Here is a 22,194-nt window from a genome sequence, read left to right on the forward strand (position 1 = left end):
GTAATATGTGTTGAGTTGTAAATGTATATGCAAAGTGAGTTAATACCCTGTCCCAGACTGCACTTGGTACTTTCCATTTACCTCACCGGTACCCTCCCAGGACAGACACATTCCTTCAGAGCAGCTTTAGTTGTTGGGAAGCATTAGCACGCTCTCTTCCTTTAAGTTCAACTGCTTAAAAACGAATGGTGACTTTGGGCTTTAATTGCATCTGTAATTGGTACACCAACCCTGTCTATATTAGCTCCAGAGAGACTTCTTGCAGGTGTCTTATTTAAACAGCCACCCAGACCATTGGCTGCCAGAAGGCTGAGGAGATATAATACCTCGGGACAGATGGAGAGTGAGGAGAAGTGAAGATAAAGATGTCATGAGAAAGATGTCCACTAGTGTGCACGCACACACACACACACACACAAACCCATACAGTGAATGAGCATTGCGGGGATGTTGCCCGTGTCAGAGGAAACCTGATGCATTCAGTTTCACCTTCTGCTGGCAGAAGATAACACAGAGGGGCAATTTAAAACTATCACCCTGCCTGAATGGCTGACTGGGTATGCACTGAGTAATACTGCCGGCTGATGCCTGCGCTGATGATAATCACAATCATAGTTGTGTATATTTATGAGCTCTTTGTTGCAGATGTGTGGAAGTCACTCCAGTACGGCCGGCAATGAATTATTTACACTCAACCGGCCCATAGTTCATCATCCATATTTAATGGTTGGGATTGCATACGTCCAACTGCAGCTTTCTGTTGACTAATGGAGCCGTTGAACACAACTTAAGTCGCAAGACGCTGATAAACATGCACTCGGTGATTGATGAAGGCGTGTGTAATTCTTGACCAGGCTAGCTGGATATTCTTCGAGGACTCTTTGGTTTAAATGTCAAAGTTCAGCCCATAACAAAGATGAAGCTTTTCTTTGGCAGATTGAGCAGATTACATGGTTGCTCTGCTATATGGGTTTTGGGATGTTCTTACCATATACGGGTACAAACTGGGCGGCCAGAGTTCACTACTGAGTTTGATTAACATTGCCGAATTAATTTACTCAGGTCGAGCGGCTGTGGAAAAAGACCATTTACAGACATCTGTACTTTCTGAGGTTTAACCTTGTATCTGATTACTGGAAACATTCACACCGACTGAGGAAATCTACTCACATCTACTCACATTAGCTTTTCTTTGATCGAAATGCTTTAGCAGACGTTTTACAGGCAATCAACACTTCATGTTCTCAAGAGAAATTACAGTACTCTTTGCAAGTATTAGCAGTGGTTAGCTTTACAAGAAAGAGCTGTTTAATCAGCCACAACTACTCTGACAGTCCTTTTTTTTTCAATGGTGCTGTGAGACATTTCTGTGAGGCTTCTACTTCTTTGATGTTGATGCGTTTCGTCCCTCTGTAGTAAAGGGGACCCTCTAACTTTCATATTTAAATGTATCTCATCAAACAAACAGAAACCAACTTACATTCTTCTTAAGAAAGTTAAATGTAACATCATCACAATAATTTCCCTCCTCTGACTGAATATTAATGCAATGTTTTGTCTCTGTCTTGCAGGGTTTACTTGAAGATATTCACACAACAATTTGAAGGAAAAACTCAGCAGCTTTCCCAACAGGCTTGAAAAAACTCCCGGTTTAGTGTGTGTTTCTAAGAGCTGGGGGACGTGTGGTTTCCTTTGATTAGTACTGCACAGAAGTGGATGTAAAGTAAATGTAGGACATGGTGAGGAGGAAAGTGAGGATAGAAACTCTTCTCTCACAGCTGTGGGCTCACCCTCCTGTGCTACTGTAAAGCATCTAATACAAGGAGACAGGGAGGCAGAGAGCAGAGGAGAAGTGGGAGAGGGTCGCCAGTTTGACCGACGACGGCCTTCAGTCACCTGCAGCACTGGGAGAACAGCCTGACGGGCTAGACGGGGTGAGTGGGTAACCACGGAGAGAGAGAGAGAGACGGGGACTGACGGAGGAGCAAAGGTTTGGAGGAGGAGGAGGTCAAGGAGGCGTGGGAAAGTCCATTCCCCATGGCTACTGACCCAGGAGAGCCCACAGGCACCGAGGACTCCTCGGAGAAACCTGATGGACAGAGGGAGGAGGAGGGCAGGGCGGACCCACAGAGGGAGAGGACAAATGGCACCCCCTCGGACTTCCCCTCCTCCCACACTCAGGAGAGGAAAGCGACAAGAGGAGAGGATGGAAGAATCCGAGGAGGACAGGGAGGAGGAGAAGCCAGCCGGGAGGGAAAGGAGAACCCAGTCAGTCCGACTTCATTCTCCACGCCCTCCTTACCAGTCGACACTGGCCAGAAACGGCTGAGGAGGGAGAAGCGCTTCTTCAGGAAGAGTGTGGAGATTTGTGAGGAGGACGATGAGGTGGAGGTGACCCCTGAGGCGTCCCACAGCGCCCCTCACCTGGAGCTGCGCTCCTCAGACTCAGTCTTCACCAGCAGTGACCAGCAGCAAGGGGCTGCTTCCTCCTGTGCTGCCATGGGCCTCGACCCATCCTGCCCCAGCTCCAGCCAGGAGCCGGACAAGGAGGTACCTTCCTCCGCACCCACCCAGAGGGGGAAGGAGAGGGATCGTGAGCAGGAGGAGGAGGCGGAGATGAAGGCTGTGGCCACTTCTCCTGGAGGCAGGTTCCTCAAGTTTGACATTGAACTGGGCAGAGGAGCCTTCAAGACTGTGTATAAAGGCCTGGACACAGAGACCTGGGTGGAGGTGGCTTGGTGTGAACTTCAGGTAAGACAAACGTTTTTGCTCTTCTTTTTCTTTCGTCACACCATGATGCAAAATGTGTCATTATATATTTTGCATTAGCGGGCACAATTAGCTGCATGATAGAATAAACCCAAAATAATTTGTGAACACTCCAGAATGTGTACGCAACCCTGAGGGCGAAATGGAAATACTAGTGTGCTTTAGAGAGCTTTCCATCATCTTTTTGAGGTGAATAGTGTAGCTCTTCTTTTTGGAATCTGAAAATCTCAGCACGTCGTCTGCTTGCTATTCATACTGCGAGACTGCAGTTCAGTGGAGACCGGGGTGAAAAGGAGGAGCATCGCTTGTAGTTAAGTGACAGCACACATTGAAAGTGGAGACTTTGCCTTTTCTGGCGCTGTTATGAATAATAGAATCATGAGCTGTCAGTGCTTCTTCCTGTTGTGATAAGGTATCCTGCTCGAGACAGAACGTTCTGCATTAGACTGAATTATATGAATTCAGTCATGACACTCAAGGTAAACATTCATTTTAGGGATTGCATTATTGGTGTAGTGCAGTGCTGTCAATCAGGAAATGGACTCCAGGGCACTTGAGCAAAAGCATCTTGTGAGGTCAAGGAGGTGTGTGTGTGTTCACCCTCGTTAGTTACTGGAAACACCTTTTTGAAGAAGCAGTCAGCATGTATCGCAGGTTTTTCATCGGGCTGGGCTTTATGGAGAAAAATACTTTGATAAGATATTGAGACAATATTATACGGTTGGTTAAATTCAGAAAATTACATACATTTACTGTATTGCATCCTTAAAAAAACAGGAAAATACAACACTTATGCCATATTACAATATAACAATATCCCAAATCAAAGACGATATCTAGTCTCATATCACAATATCGGTATTGTATATATTGCACAGCCCTAGTGTTAAAGTGTGAAGTTAATGTTTGTTATTAAAGTGTAAAGGCAAAGTGATGTCACTATTTAGGCTAGTTTTAATATGCTTGGGTAAAGCTAGGGCTACAGTACATTTCATAGTCTACTCGTGTCTATTGTGTACTATAATGAAGTCTGAAATGGAAATAGTCATGTGAAAGGGAAGCTCTGAATGGGATGCATTTTGTGATCGCAGAGCAAATAGGAACATTGTCGCAGATATACAGCAAACATTACTGTAAGAAACTCTTTGTCATGCATTGACGCTGCAGTGGGAGGATTGTTAAATGTCTTAATACCAGAGCACTGCTACAGAGTCCTAAACATGCAGAGAAGTAATGGGAAACATTGTTATGGTGTGAATTCAACATGTGGTGGGAGACAGACTCGTGGAGGAGAGAAGAAATGCATCCCTCCGACTCTTGGCCCCACAATAGAGAGCAGTGTCATGATAAGCCATCCGATTTGACTGCAGGCTTTGTGTGAGAAAAGTCAGTCATGTGTTTGGTTTGGAGCTAATTCCAAAACAAGAGCCTTGACTAATCCTTGAGATCAAGCTCTGTCTGTTGGACTGGCAAACAGCAGGTTTGCCCCAAATTACCTTTTCTGGTTTTACTTCAACACCTAGTGAATCAGCTTCACATCAGCAGTTCTGCGGCATGGTATATCATACTGCCGCGGATCATGTTCAGTCCTACTTAAATACTTGATGTGTCCCTTTTTCAAGAGATCTGCTCTGATGGCAAATGTAGCCTGTTCGTTCATGACACAAAGGCACTGTGTAGCCTTTGCTCAGGAGTGTGAGCATGTCTGAGACAGTAGACTTAAGCTGATTTATGCACCCATAATGGATCTGCAAAATCCAATTTTTTTCTGCACAATTGCAGTGGGTCAAAGTAATTATCATGTAGAAAAACTAGTTATTACTGTTTTTTTGTTCATTTCGCACGAGGACATTACTGGCATTACGTCACTCAGAAACTACTGAGACAATTAGAAACACTCACACACACACACACACACAACATAGTTTACTGTCGAATTAAATGTGTATCATACACAGATAGGAAGACAACCTACTAGAGAAAAGCAGACTGAGATCTGGACACAGAGCAACAGCAAGGAGAATGAGGCGTGTGAGAAAGGAAAGCGAGACACAGCAGGAGGTGATGGTGAGTGGGAGAGAGAGAGAGAGAGACAGAGCGGGAGACGACGAGCCAAGCAGATGATTATCATGGCATCCCTCCCAGAGAGCAGTCGTCTAACACTGAGTTACCACATGCAGGGAGACACATGCACTCAGCACCCTGGTAGATTGATCCAGTGCCATGTTCAATGTAACATTCTAGTCACCCAGGTCACATGATCCGTCCTATTTAGCCCACTTTACCAAAGCTTGAACACAGTTTCAATGAGAGGTGGATGTAGTGAGATAATAGTTAATAATGATAGACTTGATGTAACCATCACTTTTTCCTCCTGGTGTTTGATGCAGAGATGAGTAATTTTTCAATAACATGATACAGTATGGATGTATCCCAATTGGGTATTATAATGAACATCAATATTGTTGTCTATATTTGTATCTAAATTAGTTAATTGTGGTTAAAGACAAACAATTATGGTTTGGTTTAAAGCCTACAATTTTGCTCAATTCCTCACACTTTAACTTTGAAATTCAAACAAGTAAAAACACAGGTCCCAGTAATCAAACAACATGCACGGAAGTATGTATCATAATCAACGAACAGTCTGTTCAATGCCCCCAGTTGAAAGGCACTGGATGGGACAGGATGATAAACAGCCTGTTCATGATGAGCCAATGCAATATTTAAAGCTATATCCACTATGAGACTGCAGCCTGGGAGCACCACCTAGCTCTTCTCCTCCTGTGTCCACATCGAGGGGATTATCAGTCCAAATGCAGTTTGAAAGAGTGCGTAATTAAAGTTCACAGTCCGGACACCATCTTTTATCCGTCTTTCCCTGGGAATTCCACGCCTAAAAGGGAAGAGCTATGTATCTCACTTGCTACTGCTTTGGTTGTACATTTTGCTGTCCGTGCCCCTAAGTCTATGTGTTTGTGTGTGTCTTGTACATGTATTACATTTCTGTGTGCAAGCTGTTGCTCTCTGTCCGTCTGTGTCAATATATGCCAATGTCACCCTCTTTCTCTCTTCCTCTCTCGCCCTCCCTCCGTCTATCACTTTTGTTTTCTGAGTGAGCGAGCATGCAGAGTGATCCAGGGAGTTAATTACAGTGGGTGCTCGTAAGGCTGGAACAAAAACCCTGCACAGACAGCATAATTCGGGCGGCAGACACCAGACTGGTTCAACCCAGTCATCCCAGACTGGTTCCAGCTCAGCTCAGCTCAGCCATGCTACACTCACAGAACTGCAAACACCAGAGCAGCGCTCGCGTCTGCAGTGCTGAAGGTTGCCATGATGATAAAGATCACCACCTCAAATATTTGATTTAACATGTCTGTGAAAAGCACTTTATAAATACATTTTACTTACTTATTGTTAATGAGCCTTTTTGATTTATGTCTGCATATAAATGCCAGTTTAGGAGGTTGCCTGCTACAATCACTGTGCCATGTTTCTTAGTGAAAAGGTTCCTCCTTATTAAGGCCATAAGAGCCCTTTGATATGGTTAAGAGTTCAGCGTGCAGCTCCTGTGAAACAGTCTCGACCCCTTGTTCACCTATATACAGTCGATACCCCCGGTTTGGCAGTTGACTTCATTATAATTGAGCCGTTCACAAGGCTGAAAGATCATCTCTGGTCGCTGCCTGCTGCTTGCCTTATGTTATAATTGATAGCTGTATTCCCATCTTTTGATAAGAACAATCAATGCAGGCTCTGGTGAAAGTATTCGAAAGAACAAAATCCTTTGCAGAAAGACTTGGCAATATTTACAACAATTACTTTATTCTTTGGCTCAGTGTAACAAATAGCTGCAAAAGACAATATGGGTTCGGCTAGGTAAAGCAAAGACAGTCTATTGATGGGTGACTAAAATTAGGAATCAGATGGACTACAGCTGAACTGAGTAGACCCGGATGGAATCGATCCAACCAAACTGACCAGACGCATGGCTCAACTAGGGCACCAACAGTTGGCAAGTGTCCCTAAGGCTATATCCCCATTACCTAACCGACAATGGAGATTCGATTGCTATTGAATGTTAGAGACATTGCCACATAACACAGGCATTGACTGTATAGGCTAATCAGGCTAATCAGAAAATCAGTACATCTACAGAACACATGCTCAAATTATTATGATGCGATTATTATCTCAGTAATGTGACAAAAAATAGGAACGCCACAAAAGGATTGTGTCAGATTTTAAGATAAATTTGTAAGGTAGCATTGATGTCCATTAATAAACCTTTTCACAACTCGTTATATGAGGAGCAGAATTGAGTACAGAGAGATACGAAGACCTCCTGCTAACAAGTGGTCACTGAAAAGGAAATGGCCATGGCAGTGCATTTGCTAAAGGAATATGAAGGTTAGTGAACTTGGCCTACTGGCCTCAGGTTCTAATCCGGCGTGTGGGCCATCCCTTTTCCAACAATCTATTTTGTTATTCTGAGCTGTTGTAGTTTACAGTAATCTAATCCTAGCCACCCGCCGCCTCGGATTTTCAAACACTGACATGCTTATTCCCACACTGCAGAGCCATACACACTATGCTCATAAACGTACAAATACCCACCTACAGTAAAATGTTCCCCTATGCGTTGATAGTGCCATAAACCAGCCCTTATTTATCAAGACAAGAATGTAACCAGGGAAGCCACTTCATCTTCAGTCTGTATAATATCTGATATCCCTGCAGTGTTTGCCAAAATAGTTGTTTTGGGGCTCACGTGCTTTGGCATTCATGACCTCAGCCAAATGCCTTGTAAGCCATATCCTGTCCATTTCCTCCGGTGCTTTATGAGGCTACTTAACCTGCACCTTGACCTTCTGCTCTACCAGATGTCTGATCCAAAAACATCTCATGGTGCACAACCAGGTCTTACTCTGCTTACCAAGTTATAAAACGTAAGTCCCTGCCACGGAGGCGCCTCGTGACAACAATATTACATGACCAAGCTGATGATGCAGGTATGTACAAAATATCAGGAACACCCAAAAATAGCACGTAATTAATTACAGTTACCCTGCAGTAAATACTACATCTGTGAAACTTCTAATGTTTTATATTTGTTGAGACTGTATCAAAGGGGTGTTCCTGTATTGTAGTGATCCTGGTAGCTTGTCTGCTAATTCTGGCCCCAAAAAACTACAGCAAAAAAACTGCCGTAGAGCTGAATCAACATACCTAGAGACACAATCTCAAAAAACATTGAACATCATAATCTTACTGGATTGCATCACTTTTTCTGTTCAGAATCAGAAAAACCTCCCATCACAAATGGAAATGTATCTTTTACGTGGCTCACATGGTACACAGAGAGTAAGAATATATTAGTTAAAAACAATGTGGCTGAACAGGAAGTTTTAATATGTGCGTATATCCCTTACTGCTTGTTTTGATTTTAATGGCAGCACCCACTGTGCTGTGTTATACACAGTAAGGCCAAGTGTATGTATGTTTAGCTACCTAGTTTACAGTCTTAGGTATTCATTAGGATACCCAAGATCTCCATTATACAGACAATCAAACGTGAATTAAAAATAATTCTTGATTATGGATTCTCATCGTGTGCTTAAAGCTAGGGTGTTCACTTCTTAAGGTTGCAGAAATTGGGAACAATCAGGCTGTGTCATGGACTCCTGAGCTGCCCTTTCTCTCCCTCACTTTCTGTTTCTCTGTTGCTTCCCTACTTACATTTATCTGCTGGTTAGGAGGCTGTTCTGTTTGTTGTGAGGTGCTGTTGTACCGATGTTACAAATGTACTTTAGTATACAATTCCACATTATTGTCATCATTTCCAAGAGTTTATTGAGTAGTATTCCTTTAAATGTATCACATAAGTCAGTGTGAATGAGGCCTCGTAGCAGCAGTAATTGTATTTGGGTGTACTTAGCACGCTTGGAAAGAGGACTGCGACTAATTATTGGAACACTTGAAGAATGCATATTGCCTTTTTTTCTTTTTTGTTGTTGTTGTGCCTCTCTTTGTGTGAATATGGGCGTGTGTGTGTGTGTGGGTGGCTATGCGAATAGGGAAGTAGGTTTGTGTGAGTCTGTCTAGACACAATCTCACCAACTGAACTCTTTGTGACCTTTGCCGACCTGAAAGCTGTCTGATGCCAAACTCAGTGAGAGACGCGATAGATGCTGAGGAGGCAGCAGACAGGGACACACGGGCAAACGCTCTGTGCCAGACAGTGAGGCAGAGTGACGCTCTGACGAAGGAGTGAGACAGAGGACAGAGGCACCCAAACCCAGACAGTACTCCCAGACAAAATAAAGCACACCACAAAGACGACACTTGGTAGATATGGGTAGAGGTGGTGTAGAGAGAGACAGCATTGGGACCTAAGCATGGTTAGATAAACCTGCACACAGTCAGGTAAACACACATCATTGCTTAAGCATACATGCACATAGTAACATGAGGTTGGTGAGGTAGTTGGTGTTAAAGGAATGAGCGCATGAGGACAGACCTAAGCTGGCTAACTTATTCTTAGCCATAATAGTGCAACGAGGAACAGCCTTTTTGTTGATGCTACTTCCCTGTTGAGAGGGGAGATGTGGAGCAATTGCCTCCACCAGTACTTCCAGAAAAGGACACTGAACCAGTATAGACACAGAGAGGAAAAGATGTCTGAAAAGATGAAACACAGACACAGGGGGGAAGAGAAACAGAGGCACAAAATCAGTGCATGCTAGAAAAATACCCCCATATGATAAATATAGAAAGAGGTAGGGACAGAGAAACTGCATTACATGAAAATCTCTTTATATACATACAAACATCTGCAGTACAGCGTGTCCCTTTGGGAGGTCTGTGTTAAACAAAAAGCTCAACTTCGATGGAATCGATCAGTGAAGAGCCAGTGTTATGATGACTTCTATTTATGGTTTTGTCTGTTTGTGACGTGACAATGGCTGCCACCCGACTCCCTGACAGATATCAAGTCAGTACACTGTTTTGTTGGAAATAACAGACAACAACAACAGTTCCTTGTGACAAGTCTAAAAATACACACTGACTTAGTAGAGCCTTTCAGCATTTCCTCCACAGTAAAATGCTTTGATTGTGAGGATTGTGTTTGATTCTTCAATGTAATATCACCAGTGCATCACTTGCATATTCATAAATGCCATTTCCTGTTGATATTATATATGGAATTTAAAAGATAGGTGTGTTTTTTTTTGTCTGAATACAGCTGATGTTATTGACGAGAGCACCAAGGGTTTAAGAAAATAGAAGAATACATAAGAATACACAAGCAATACAAGACATTTTAACTGCAGAACGGAGCACCTTCTCTGCATAGCATGCAAGAGTCTAACGTCTTTATAAATAACCTATGCACCAGTGTTTGACAGAGGGATAAGTCAATGGCTGTGTTTGTTCCTGTGGGATGCTGCCTGTGCCAGTAAACTGGATTTCTGCCGTGTCCATTCTGGCCACCATACTGGGGATGTGTGGCAGATGCAGTAGAAATTTGTTTTATAAAGCTAAGGGTTGGGTGTTGTCTCAGCACTAATGCAACTCTGTATTACTAGCACCATCTAGTGGCAGTAACAGTGCTTGCAGTTGTGGAATTGACGGAGTATAGGAATCATAACCTCTAAAGCTCTGGAGAAGCCAATGTTCACAGTCATGCCATATAACTTGTTGTGTACCTCTCACTTCAGGACCGCAAGCTGACCAAGGCAGAGCAGCAACGCTTCAAGGAGGAGGCCGAGATGCTGAAGGGGCTCCAGCACCCCAACATCGTCCGCTTCTATGATTCCTGGGAGTCTGTGTTCCGTGGCAGGAGGTGCATCGTACTGGTCACAGAACTCATGACTTCAGGAACACTCAAAACGTTAGCACAACCTCCTCATTTCTATTACTCTTCACTCGATGACAGATCACTATTTTTGTGTTGTTTAGTTTTGTTGTTTTAGCCAGTCATGTCACCACACCCATGAGAGTAAATGTCACCCATAGGCAGCAGCTCTGTACTGCAAATTCTTATAAAATGTATAGCGCACTTAAAATGACCAATAAAACAAAGCTGATATACAGTATACATCATGATTCACATGTCTATGAAAGGCCTAGAAAGTATTTTCTCTCACTTATTTCATCTGTTGCAGTGTCAATTGTAGCTGCAGTGCAAAACAATAGCTGTAAACCTGCCTTCATAGTAAGCAAATATCAACACATGGTGTTGATAGTTGAAGTGCTGCTCAATCCTCTCCTAAAATGCTATTGTCATAGCATTGAAATTCAAAGGTATTTATGAGAGTGTTTTGTCTCTCATGGGGATCATCTAGCTATCCATCAGTGGCTGATTACAGTTTTCTTTCTTTCCACTACAAAATCCTGCTCTATCTCTCTGCACAGTTACCTGAAGCGCTTTAAAGTGATGAAACCCAAGGTCCTGAGGAGCTGGTGTCGGCAAATCCTGAAGGGCCTTCACTTCCTTCACACCAGGACTCCTCCAATAGTCCACCGGGACCTTAAGTGTGACAACATCTTCATAACAGGCCCCACAGGCTCGGTCAAGATAGGTGACCTGGGACTGGCTACTCTTATGCGAACCTCCTTTGCCAAGAGTGTCATTGGTAAGTAGACAAACTACCTCTTACGCAGTATGGAAAAGTAGAGAATTGGATTTTTTATTTGTAATTTCTAAGTATGGAAAAAGGAAGAGTATATGGAAACATATTTATGTTTCCAGGCTATAACTCCTATTCTGTTTTCTAAAATATAAAAATCAGAATTTATAAAAAATCAGCGGCCCCCCCAGCGCAGACAAAATGTATACCACTGTGTAAAAGAGCGCAGGCTAGAGCGAGCTTGATGTCGTTGAAAAGCAAGGTTAGAAGAACGGAATGGAGCTGAACGCACACTCCTTCATGGTGCTGCATCTACGCTGGTTCGTCACAAACTGCAAAACAGCTCTGCCCAAAGCGCCATATGTTTGACAGTGGAGCGTTGTCCAACTTTCTGCGTAGGAGTGCACTGAATGGCCACAGTGGGTAAATTTGTCCAACATCTCCAAATGGAAATGGAAAATGTTTAGGAACCCTGTAAACGTCTGAGCGCAATGCCAGGCATGGAGAAGCTACATCAGCAAACTGAGTCAGGGCCTTTATATATACTTTTCTCTGTATTCAGCACTGTTCAGATTTTTACAGAGGTCATCAGTTGCCTGGAGATATAGATTATTATTGACAGAGTCACTTTAAAGTCCATGTGGGCCGCACTTAATGTAAACAGAGACCACTGATGAGAACTTAAGCAATGCACTGTGAGTGCCTTTTAGCTCAATAACGTTTGACTCCGGAAGCAGGAGCAATCCCCATGAAGATTGTTATCAGAGTTTTCATTCCTCCGAGGACTTTGGGGCATTAGTGCTCTGCGGACATTGTTATGTGACAGTAAATACAGATTGTAACAGTGGTGAAATAGTATTCAGCTGTTCTGCTTGTAATCGACTGTGAACCATCGTCTGGTCTTAACAGGAACGCCAGAGTTCATGGCTCCAGAGATGTATGAGGAGCACTATGATGAGTCTGTGGATGTCTACGCCTTCGGGATGTGCATGCTGGAGATGGCCACTTCAGAATACCCCTACTCTGAGTGCCAAAATGCTGCTCAGATCTATCGCAAAGTCACAAGTGTGAGTCTCTTTGACTGCAATAGTCTCATACAAACTCAACTCATTTGTGGTGATGACATGTTTAAACCTGTTCTTTCACAGTTTATTGAAGTGAGATCCAAACTCAATGTCTTCAATGATTATATACTATATCCCAGAATCTAATTCCATCATTTCCTTTAAATTCATTTCCCATTTATTTTTGTGCAGGGTATAAAGCCAGCCAGCTTTGATAAAGTGAATGACCCAGAAATCAAAGAGATCATAGAATGCTGCATTCGTCAGAACAAGAGTCAAAGGTAAACAGGTTTTACTTTCATTTCATTTCATACTACATTGTCTCATGCTGAATTCCTAAACGGGATCATAAAACATGCTAATGCCTGTTTCACCATTCCTGCTCCTTTTCTTGTCTCTCCCTTGACAGACTCTCCATCCGAGAGCTCCTTAACCACGCATTCTTTGGGGAGGACACAGGAGTCCGGGTGGAGTTGGCAGAGGAGGACACAGGCACCCAGGACTGTCTGGCTCTCCGGATTTGGGTTGAAGACCCCAAGAAGCTTAAGGGGAAGCACAAAGACAACGAGGCCATCGAGTTCAGCTACGACCTGGAGAATGATAGCGCTGAGGAAGTGGCTCTAGAGATGGTGAGATTTATGCCAGAGTAGTAGAAAACGGGGTTCGTGTGACGGTCCAGTGTGGGATAAGGTGGACTGGAAAAAGGCTTTGATTCTTAAAAGGTTGCAGGAAGGTAATGAGGGAAATCCCTAACTTATCAGCCATTTCAAGGTACCTCCTGCTGACCTAGATTCCTTCAGCCCTCCTCTAACCATTATTAACTCTCTCTCTCCCTCCCTCTCTCTATCTCCCCCCCCCCCCCTCTCTCTCTCTCTCTCTCTCTCTCTCAGGTGAAGTCAGGATTCTTCCATGAGAGTGATGCCAAGGTGGTGGGAAAATCCATCCGGGACCGTGTAAATCTGATCAAAAAGTCGCGGGAGCGTCGACAGCAGCTGCTCTTCCAGCAGCAGCAAGACTTCGAAGAAAAAAGAGACCCCACTCTCACCTCCAACACCTTTTCTCATCCATCCTGCCCATCCTCACTGGGGCCAGGGGCAGCTGGACAGACCGGAGGAGGAGGAGGAGTGCAGGAATCTGAAGAGCTACCTGAAGTGGACCAGTATGTCAGGCAGCAACATATTTTCAGTGGGACAAACCTTAGTTTGCCAGGTAAAGGCACCTTTATTAGCAGTATTTTATAAGAGAGGTACGCTATGAGTTAATACGTTTTTACATTCCTTCTTTTTTTTTTTTTATTGTCTTTCATTCAGAAGGTGAGAGCATTGGGTCTGCCAGCTGTGAATCTTATGCAAGTGGACAGAGCCAAGCGTACTCTCAACAAGGAGAATCATACTCCCACTCTCAGAATACTCTCCCCCCTACGGCATCTGTACGTCTATTCCTTGTTTTCTTCTCGTTCATAAATCACACCAAACTGATAAATTGATCACTGTTTGAAATCTTTGTTTTGATAAATCACATTGTTCATTAACTATTTTCCTGCTCTTCAGACTACTGGCGCATTGACTCATCCTCAAATGCTCCCAATTGGTGAGAGTGGAAGTGTTCCAAATGTGCCTATTGGTCAGAGCGTTAGTATGTCTTGCATGTCTGTAGGCCAAAGTGGAGGGGGACCTGTTGGTCAGACATATCTTCAGCCCAGTACCATGGTTCCACAGGTATCACAAAGCGTCCCTCAACAAATGTTTCAGGTAAAAATGGTGATGAAACTAATTAGTATTAAAATGAAACCCATATTTACACTGTGGCTGCAACATTTAATGTTATTGTCAATGGAAGTAAAGCTATGGTTCCACAACTTAATTACATTTTGGGTGCTTTACGCTTAAATAACTATTTATACAACCACAAATCATCCTCTTAATGCTCTGAGATTGACCATCTGTATGTATGTTGTACAGGGTTTCCCCCAGGAGATTAGTTAGTTGGTGATATGTAATGGTCACATTACCTCTCAATTAAACCTACTCTATAGACTTGCCGTGTGAAACAGTGCCTCTGCTCTTTTCACCTGAGCGTTAATGTTTTACTTCATTAAAGTGTATTTACTTTTTCTAACTTAAGCTGTGCAGTCTGTACACCTGCGCTATAAAACCCTGTGGGAAACCCTGTTGTATAACATTAATTGTGTTGATAATTTATCCTCCTTGCCAAAGCTAATTCTTACCTAATTTTTTCACCACTTTCTTTTCCCTCTTCTTTCAACACCAATCATCATTCTGTCATTATCACTGAGTAGTCACAAACATTCCCATCAGATTCATTTCAAACTGCCACCCCCCATGGGTCATTGGCCCCCTCACAGTCATACATACCTCCAGTTTCCCCACAAGCACCCAGTAATGTTCTCACTACATCCATATCAGTCAATGATCCTGCTGGACTAGGGGGGACCATTGTGCCCCTCGCTCAGCAGACCCAACCCCCTGCCACTCCCATGCAGCTCACTGACATCATTCCCCATGCAGCACCCCAGCATACACAGCCTGTCATGATCCCTCAGCAGACTATTGTCCAACAACAACAGATAGGGATGGATCCCCAGACCACCACCCTTCTGCAGCAGCCGCAACAGCAAATGGAGGCCCAGGCCACTCTGCTCGAACAACAACAAGTTAGTGCGACTCAGCCACCAACGGAACATCATCCACAGAGCCTTTCAGCTATAGCTGTCCAGAACCATCAACATGAGCCTCAGCAGCAGATCTATGTACAGCAGCCTGTTCCACCTGTCCACACGACTCCTCAGCAGCAAGTATTACCGAAACACATAGGGATGGAGCAGCGAGCTGTGTCATTGCCACAGCAAGGGGAACAGCCTCCGACAGGGGATCCTCGTGAACAGACCCTGATACAACCACAACTGCAACAACAGCTTCAGCAAACTCTGTTACAACAGCAACAAGCTTTACTGCTCGAGCAACATCAGACGTACGTCCAGCAACAGCTTGATCAGCAGCAACAACAACAGACCCAACTACAACAACAACAACTGGAGCAGCAGCAAGTACTTATACACAAGCAATTGTTGGATCAACAACAGCAGCAGCAAGCTCTTATTCAACAGCAACACGAGAAGCAGCAGCAACAGCAAGGTCTTGTACAACAACAGCAACCACAACAAGCACTTTTACAACATCAGTTCGAGCAGCAGCAACAGCAGCCTCCTTCACAGCAAAAGCAGCAGAATCAGTTTTATCAACAGGTTGGGCAACACCAAAGTGGAATACAAAAAGAACCAGAGAAGCAACAACAAAGTGGACAACAACAGCAACAAATTGTATTGCAGCAGCAACCCCAGCAGACTCAACAGCAAGGGGAACAATTGCATCAGCAAGCCGTACTCCGACAAATGGAACAACAGCAGCAACAAGCCCTAATACAACAGCATCTGCAACAGCAGGCTATTTTACAACACCATCAGCTACAACAGAAAGCTCAGCTACAGCAACTGCAACATGAGCAGCAACAAGTGCAACTCAAACAGCAGATAGAGCAGCAGCAGCAAGCTCTGTTGCAACAACAGTTTGAGCAACAGTGTCAGCAACAAGTCCTGTTACAACAACAACAAGCAGAGAGATTCCACCAACAGGCTTTGATGCAGCAACAAATTCAAGGGCAGCAGCAACAAGCAGCCATTATCCAACTTCAGCCAACTGAGAAGCAAGAGACTGTCCCAATTCCACAAAGTAACAGTAATCAGCAGATTCAGCAGCAACCAACTGATATGCAGCACACGTGCCTTCCAAAACTAAACGCCACTCCGTTTACACCTCATGCCGCTCTCACACAGCAGCAAGTGATGGAGCAACAGCAGCAAGCAGCATTGATCCAGCAGCAGCAAGCATTTGTTGCCCAGCCACAGCATCACACCTCTGTAATGGAACCCCATATGCCAGCCGGCACTGAGGTGATTCAGCACCAAACTCAAAAATTATCACAGGACCAGGTCCCCATGGCCATTCAGACTACGCACATCCCTGTTCAGACGTCTGCTGTTGTCCCAGCTCAAGTCCTTTCCCAGCAAGGACAAAGTGAGGCTCAACCCCAGAACCAGGTCCCAGTCCAATTTATAGCCCAGTCCACAGTCCAAACAGCTCAGGCTATGATTGAGGCCCAAGTATCTCCTCCTGCGGCAGTGATCCAGCAACAGACTCATGTCATCCAGGCCCAGCAAATTCCTCTACAGACTAGTTACCCAGGACCTGCCACACTCACACAGAGCCAGGTAACTGCTCAGCCATTAATCCAGACTCAGCCAATTGGTCAGTCCCAGCCAACTGGTCAGGGCCCAACTGTGGACATTCAGATGATGGGCCAGCAAAACCAAGCTACTGTCCAGCCTCCAGCTGCAATTACCTCAATTCCCAGTCAGATCCAACATGAGACTCTTGTTCAGCAAAATGCTCAAATAACAGGACTCATGCAGCCCCAGCTCCAGTATGTCTCTCGGCCTACCCACCAAGCCATGCCATCTGTACAACAGGATGAAACTCATATGACACAACAGCAGCAGCAACAAGAGCCAGTTCTGCAGTTTCACCAGATGATTCGGTCTCCTGGCTCAGCTGGAAGTGTTGGAACAACAACAGATTGCCTCAATTCTGTAATTGACCCTGCAAACTTTGTTGCCATTCCTCATCCTGTGCCGCAGGCTGGAAAAGCCTATGTTCAAGGCCAAACAACACCACACCCAGTTGTTCAGGCCCAGCAGCAGCCCCTAGGAGGCACTGCTGACCCTTCAGTCAGTCAGTCCATCTCCCAGCCTCCTATGCCTCAGTCTACTGTGCATTACCAGCAACAGCTACAGAAGCTTTCTCAAGCGCAGCAACCACTAGCTCCACCTCCTGCACAGGCCCAGTTACTGGCAAAGCCCATCCAAACTCCCATCCAGCAACCACTTCCTATGAAGCAGGCTTTGATAGCCCTTGACGACGGTCAGCTGCCCTCACAGTGTCCACCTGCTTCACATCTGATGACCCATCCTTCTGCACAGATAGTGGCAGGCGCCCCTCCATCTCTGCAGCACCAAGCCAAGCAGATGCTGCCAGCTCACACACACTCACAAACTAGCATTCAGGGCCAAACAAACTCCCAAACGCAGGCACATTTTCAGACACAGGCTCATTCTCACATTCAGACACACACTGAGACACCTATTGCTGAACAGCCTGTGCTACCCCATGCTGTCTCTCCTGCACAACAAATGCCCCTCAGCCCATCTCATACCTCGTGTCCCCCAACATCCCTACCACTTCTTCCATTCCTACCATCCCACCATCCCGCTGCTTCCCCTGTGCCAGAGCTGCCTACATCTCCGCCAGCGGCCCAGGTAACCTTACCAGGGCAGACCTACTTTATGCCCACCTCCCCTCCACCTGTCACTGCTCTACAATCGCTTGACTCTAATGCCCCCAAACTGCCCCAAGCCTCGCTGCAAGACTGCGACCTTTCCCTGCTGGGCATTGCTCAGGTACAGGAAGAATGAAAGTTGGCTGTATTAATGAGGAAATTATTTAACTTTGCTTACATACTGGCAGAATGATTGAGAGTACTGCTATCTAATTATATGAAAAAGGCTTTGACTTTGTCTTTTGAATTCAAACTAACAAGTGTTACATTTTAAAACATTAGTATATTCATAGAACAGTACATTTGTTAATAAATGCAATATCCATTATTACATTATAGCTTTACTTGCATCTGATGTTGCTAATGTTTTTTTTGTGTCTTTTGTTCTTTATACCTGCGTAATTTGTGCCTGTATTCATGTTACTCTGCAGGATGGTCCGTACCTGTCAAGTACAGAACATCATTCTTCATTAGGGTATGTCTGATATCGTTACTGTCTGATGTTAACTCTGTTTTTCCGATTGTTCTCATTGCATGTCCAATCACTCAGTATGTTCATCCGTTATGATAAACCCTATATGAGTACTGATAAGGAGATATTCTGAAAGCTTTAATTTGAAAGCAGCTTAAAAGTGCAAAACAATTAGATTTGATAAGTGTAATTGGACTTCTAAAATTGTGAACGCATGTCATTTTGCATTAAGTATGGTGCATATTTTTTTTAAAGTAGACATGTCTTTGCACAGGACTCGTACGACAGGTCTGGACAACATAAGAGAAAATTAGTGCATGCCACATATTCTTATAAATAACTTGTACATAAGAACAAGTTTGGACGTGTGGTTCCTGCACGAGGCCCATTGCTTGTCCGTATCGACCATACACACATAGTTGTCAACAATCTCTCCACATAAACATGTATAATGCATTTAGATTAATGTTTTTGTGTTATAAATGTACAGTATGCTGTTACTAAATATATGTATTACATATACACATTTTCAGAGACTTACAGACAATGCAGTTACAGTATGTGGTCAGTGTCTCGCTCTGGGACCTGTAATTTATATCATGATGTGTAACAACACCACTACTTTGTCACCCACAGGTCTGTTCCAGCTAATGGAGAAGAAACATTTCAGCTCTTAGCCAATGGGAAGTTTGAGAAATTAAAGACTCAAATGAGAGCTTCCTGTCAGAGGTCTGACAAAGTTTCACATCAGTTTCAACTGAGCATGCTCCAGGTGAAAAAACTGCAAGAAATAACCCCCTATATTGCTAAATTATGTGTGCCAATATATTTAGAAAATTACAACTATATAATGTAAATTTGTGTTGTCCTACCTAGGTGTCAGGCAGTGGGGACAATATGGTGGAATGCCAGTTGGAAACCCATACCAACAAGATGGTGACATTTAAGTTTGACACTGAAGGGGATGCACCAGAGGACATAGCTGACTACATGGTAGACTGCTTATGTATTACCATCGTCTGAATTACTTGTAAAGATGTCATTCTATGCATTAACAATTGCTGTTTGGTTACATTGTGTTTGTAGGTGGAGGAGGACTTTGTCCTCGATGTAGAGAAAGAGACATTTGTTGAAGAGCTTAGAGCCACAGTTAAGAAAGCTCACGAAATTCTTCAAACACATTCACAGGTATTTTGATTTCCATATTTCCATCTATCACCTTCTCCCCTCTCTTATTTTTTTGTTTTTGATTGAATAACGATGGATTTTAATCTTTATGTATTTATCAGACTGGATCAACTGACCAGTTGCATGTGAGCACTCCCACTAGCTCTTCAGGTGAGTTAGGAATATATTGTTTCTTAGTCACAAAAAAGTGTCATTACAGTATGAGAAAATGCTGTACCTTCTATAACCTAACATGTTATGTGTAGTAAATTGTCTTTATGATTTTTAGTGGACTCAGTGCCCCATTCCTCTCCAGTGGGACGCTGGCGCTTCTTTATTAACCAGACCATCCGCCATAGAGACTCTCTATCGAGTCAGGGAGCAGGCACGCCACCACCCACTGCAGAGATGATGATACCTCAGTCTCCTCAAACAGAGAGGGGTAAGCTCTACCCGGGTCACTTTTAATGCTGTGGCTTATTAATATGACTGACATGACAGCATAACAGAAACTAACTATGTGTTCCTCTCTGCGGCTGTAGAAAATGAAGGATCCCAGAGCCTCGAGTCCTTGACGGGCATGTCCTTTTCCCCCTGCCCCACCCTTTCTGCCACCTCCCCTCCAGTCTCCACTGTCTCAGCCCCTGCCTCCATGGTCCCCTCAGCCACCGCTGCCCCAAATCCTCACACCACTGCCTCTGAAAGCATCTCTGCACCAGCCTCCACTCTCGAGGCCTCTGTCACTGCTTCAGGTGCTCTTGAACCGCCAGTCCCCACCTCAGATTCCCTTAACCAAATTCACACTGTTCCCTCATCAATAGCAATACCTGCTGCTAACTTCCCCACCTTGTCCACTGCTCCTATTGTTGTGTTTCCCATACCCACCACCATTCTCCCTGATGTCCTCACACCTCCTGGAAGCAGTGGTTGCTCCACTGTAGGTCAAAGTATAGGGGATACAGTGACAACTGCTCCAAGGTCATGTGTGCCTGCAGCAGACCGGTCGTCAACCTCTTTTCATTCCCCTCCTCCTGCTGCTGCAGTGACCTCTTCTACAGTTAGCCAGCTTGGCATGGAGCAGCAGCAGACTCTCACTCAGGTGGACAAACCAGCCCCACAACAACCACAACTACAGCCTGCATTACAGCAACAGGTACCAGTAGTTCAACAGCAACTGCAGGCAATGCAGCTTGAACAACAGATACAGCGGGAAACACCACAGCACCAACAGCAATCACAACATCAAGTGTACCAAGAACAAATTCAGCTGCAGCAGGAACGGGCAATGCAACAGTCTCTCCAGCAGTTACAACATCAGCAACTAATGCAACAACAAATACCACTTCAACAACAGATGACCGAGGTGCAGGTGTTGCCTCAGACAGGTCATACAGAGTTGTTACAGCAGTCTGCACCTCTTCAGCAGTTTCTGCCACCAGAACAACAACTTCTTCAACAGCAAACACCACAGTATTCCCCACAGTTGCTGCAGCAGCCTCAGTTACAGCAGATATCGCAGCAGGTTATGGCACCCCAAGCTGCTGTAGTGCCTCAACAGCAGGCCCACATTGATCACCAGCAGCAGCAACAGTTAAACTTGCAGACAATACTCTTACAGCAACAGCAAATGGTGCAACAGCAGCTCCAGCAGCAGCAACATCAGCTGTTTATGGGTGCTGTGGCTTTAACACCAGATCAAAGCCAAATGCTGCCCCGGTCAATTAGTCAACAGTTTCTTCAACAACAGGCACAGCTCAGTGTTAACCCTGTACCGCAACAGCAGATTCCACAACAAACACAGATTTCTGCTGAGCTGGTACAACAACATATACAGTCACAGAAACAGCTGCAACACACTGAGCAGCAACAAGAGATGGTTAAAGCCATGGACACACCCCAGAAACAGCAGCAGTTCCCGCTGCAGAAGCAGTCCTCTTTACAGATATCTGAGTCAGAGGTGTCCGCAGGAGAGACAAGTTTCACAGAGGACACATGCAGCTACTCCACCCCTTTCCACCCTTCCTCTGACTCCTCTCTGCCGCCTCTCCATCTGGCCACGGCTGAAGGCCCCGTACCCACTCTCTCCCTCACAATGACACCATCCCCTGCTCAGCCTTCCTCTGTGGCCGAGTCAGACAGTGAAGGCCCCCCCAAAATTGAATTTGTAGATAACCGCATAAAGACTCTGGATGAAAAGCTGAGGAACTTGTTATATCAGGAGTACAGCAGCGGGGCGGCCCTGGCCGGGGGAGCTACCTCTGGCCCTACATCTGCTGCCTCCACATCAGCAGGAGGAGACGAGTCGTCTGAGCCACAGTCGCTCCACCACCTGTCCTTTCCCCCACCTCCCTCCTCCTCAGATACTTCCCCTCACTCATCTTCCTCCTCTTCCTCCCCCACCACCTCCCGTTCCTCCTCTACCTCCCCTGACCCAGAGAGAGATGGCGCAGGAGGGAAAGCTTCCTCAGAAGTGCCCAACTTTGCCGAGATGGGCCCCGTGGAGCAACAGCCTGGCCCATCTCTCCCCTCCACCTCTGCCTCGTCCACCCCGCCTACCTCTCTCCTGCCTCCCAATCAGGATGAATCGGCTGGGCCCCAGCGTCCACCTGTACCAGGAGAACCAACCATTCTTGTGAGTGAAAACCACAGATTAGATTTTTGAATTTTTTTTATA

At 44.9% G+C, this 22,194-nt stretch overlaps 1 protein-coding gene across 9 annotated transcripts in view; it reads left to right on the plus strand.

Moving 5' to 3' along the window:
* The window catches only part of wnk3 (WNK lysine deficient protein kinase 3), a 36,243-nt gene that overhangs the window by 6,872 nt on the left and 7,177 nt on the right, over positions 1-22,194 (plus strand). For 5 of the 9 annotated variants that reach the window (XR_012955701.1, XR_012955703.1, XR_012955702.1 and 2 more), the window contains exons 2-18: positions 1,572-2,751; positions 10,494-10,666; positions 11,191-11,411; positions 12,315-12,472; positions 12,662-12,750; positions 12,879-13,098; positions 13,360-13,678; positions 13,780-13,898; positions 14,020-14,220; positions 14,769-18,002; positions 18,313-18,356; positions 18,990-19,125; positions 19,230-19,346; positions 19,440-19,541; positions 19,643-19,691; positions 19,810-19,962; positions 20,063-22,152. Coding sequence is in view for 6 of the 9 variants with exons in the window: in XM_076095348.1 (XP_075951463.1) it covers positions 2,038-2,751; positions 10,494-10,666; positions 11,191-11,411; positions 12,315-12,472; positions 12,662-12,750; positions 12,879-13,098; positions 13,360-13,678; positions 13,780-13,898; positions 14,020-14,220; positions 14,769-18,002; positions 18,313-18,356; positions 18,990-19,125; positions 19,230-19,346; positions 19,440-19,541; positions 19,643-19,691; positions 19,810-19,962; positions 20,063-22,152 (8,139 nt within the window). In the remaining 3 variants the exon portion in view is untranslated. The remainder of the gene's footprint in view (positions 1-1,571; positions 2,752-10,493; positions 10,667-11,190; positions 11,412-12,314; positions 12,473-12,661; positions 12,751-12,878; positions 13,099-13,359; positions 13,679-13,779; positions 13,899-14,019; positions 14,221-14,768; positions 18,003-18,312; positions 18,357-18,989; positions 19,126-19,229; positions 19,347-19,439; positions 19,542-19,642; positions 19,692-19,809; positions 19,963-20,062; positions 22,153-22,194) is intronic. The other 4 variants (XM_076095363.1, XM_076095372.1, XM_076095357.1 and 1 more) reach the window with 4 other exon arrangements.

The sequence above is a fragment of the Anarhichas minor genome, unplaced genomic scaffold, assembly GCF_050575085.1.
Source record: "Anarhichas minor isolate MPS153535 unplaced genomic scaffold, ASM5057508v1 ptg000003l, whole genome shotgun sequence".
NCBI lineage: Eukaryota > Metazoa > Chordata > Actinopteri > Perciformes > Anarhichadidae > Anarhichas > Anarhichas minor.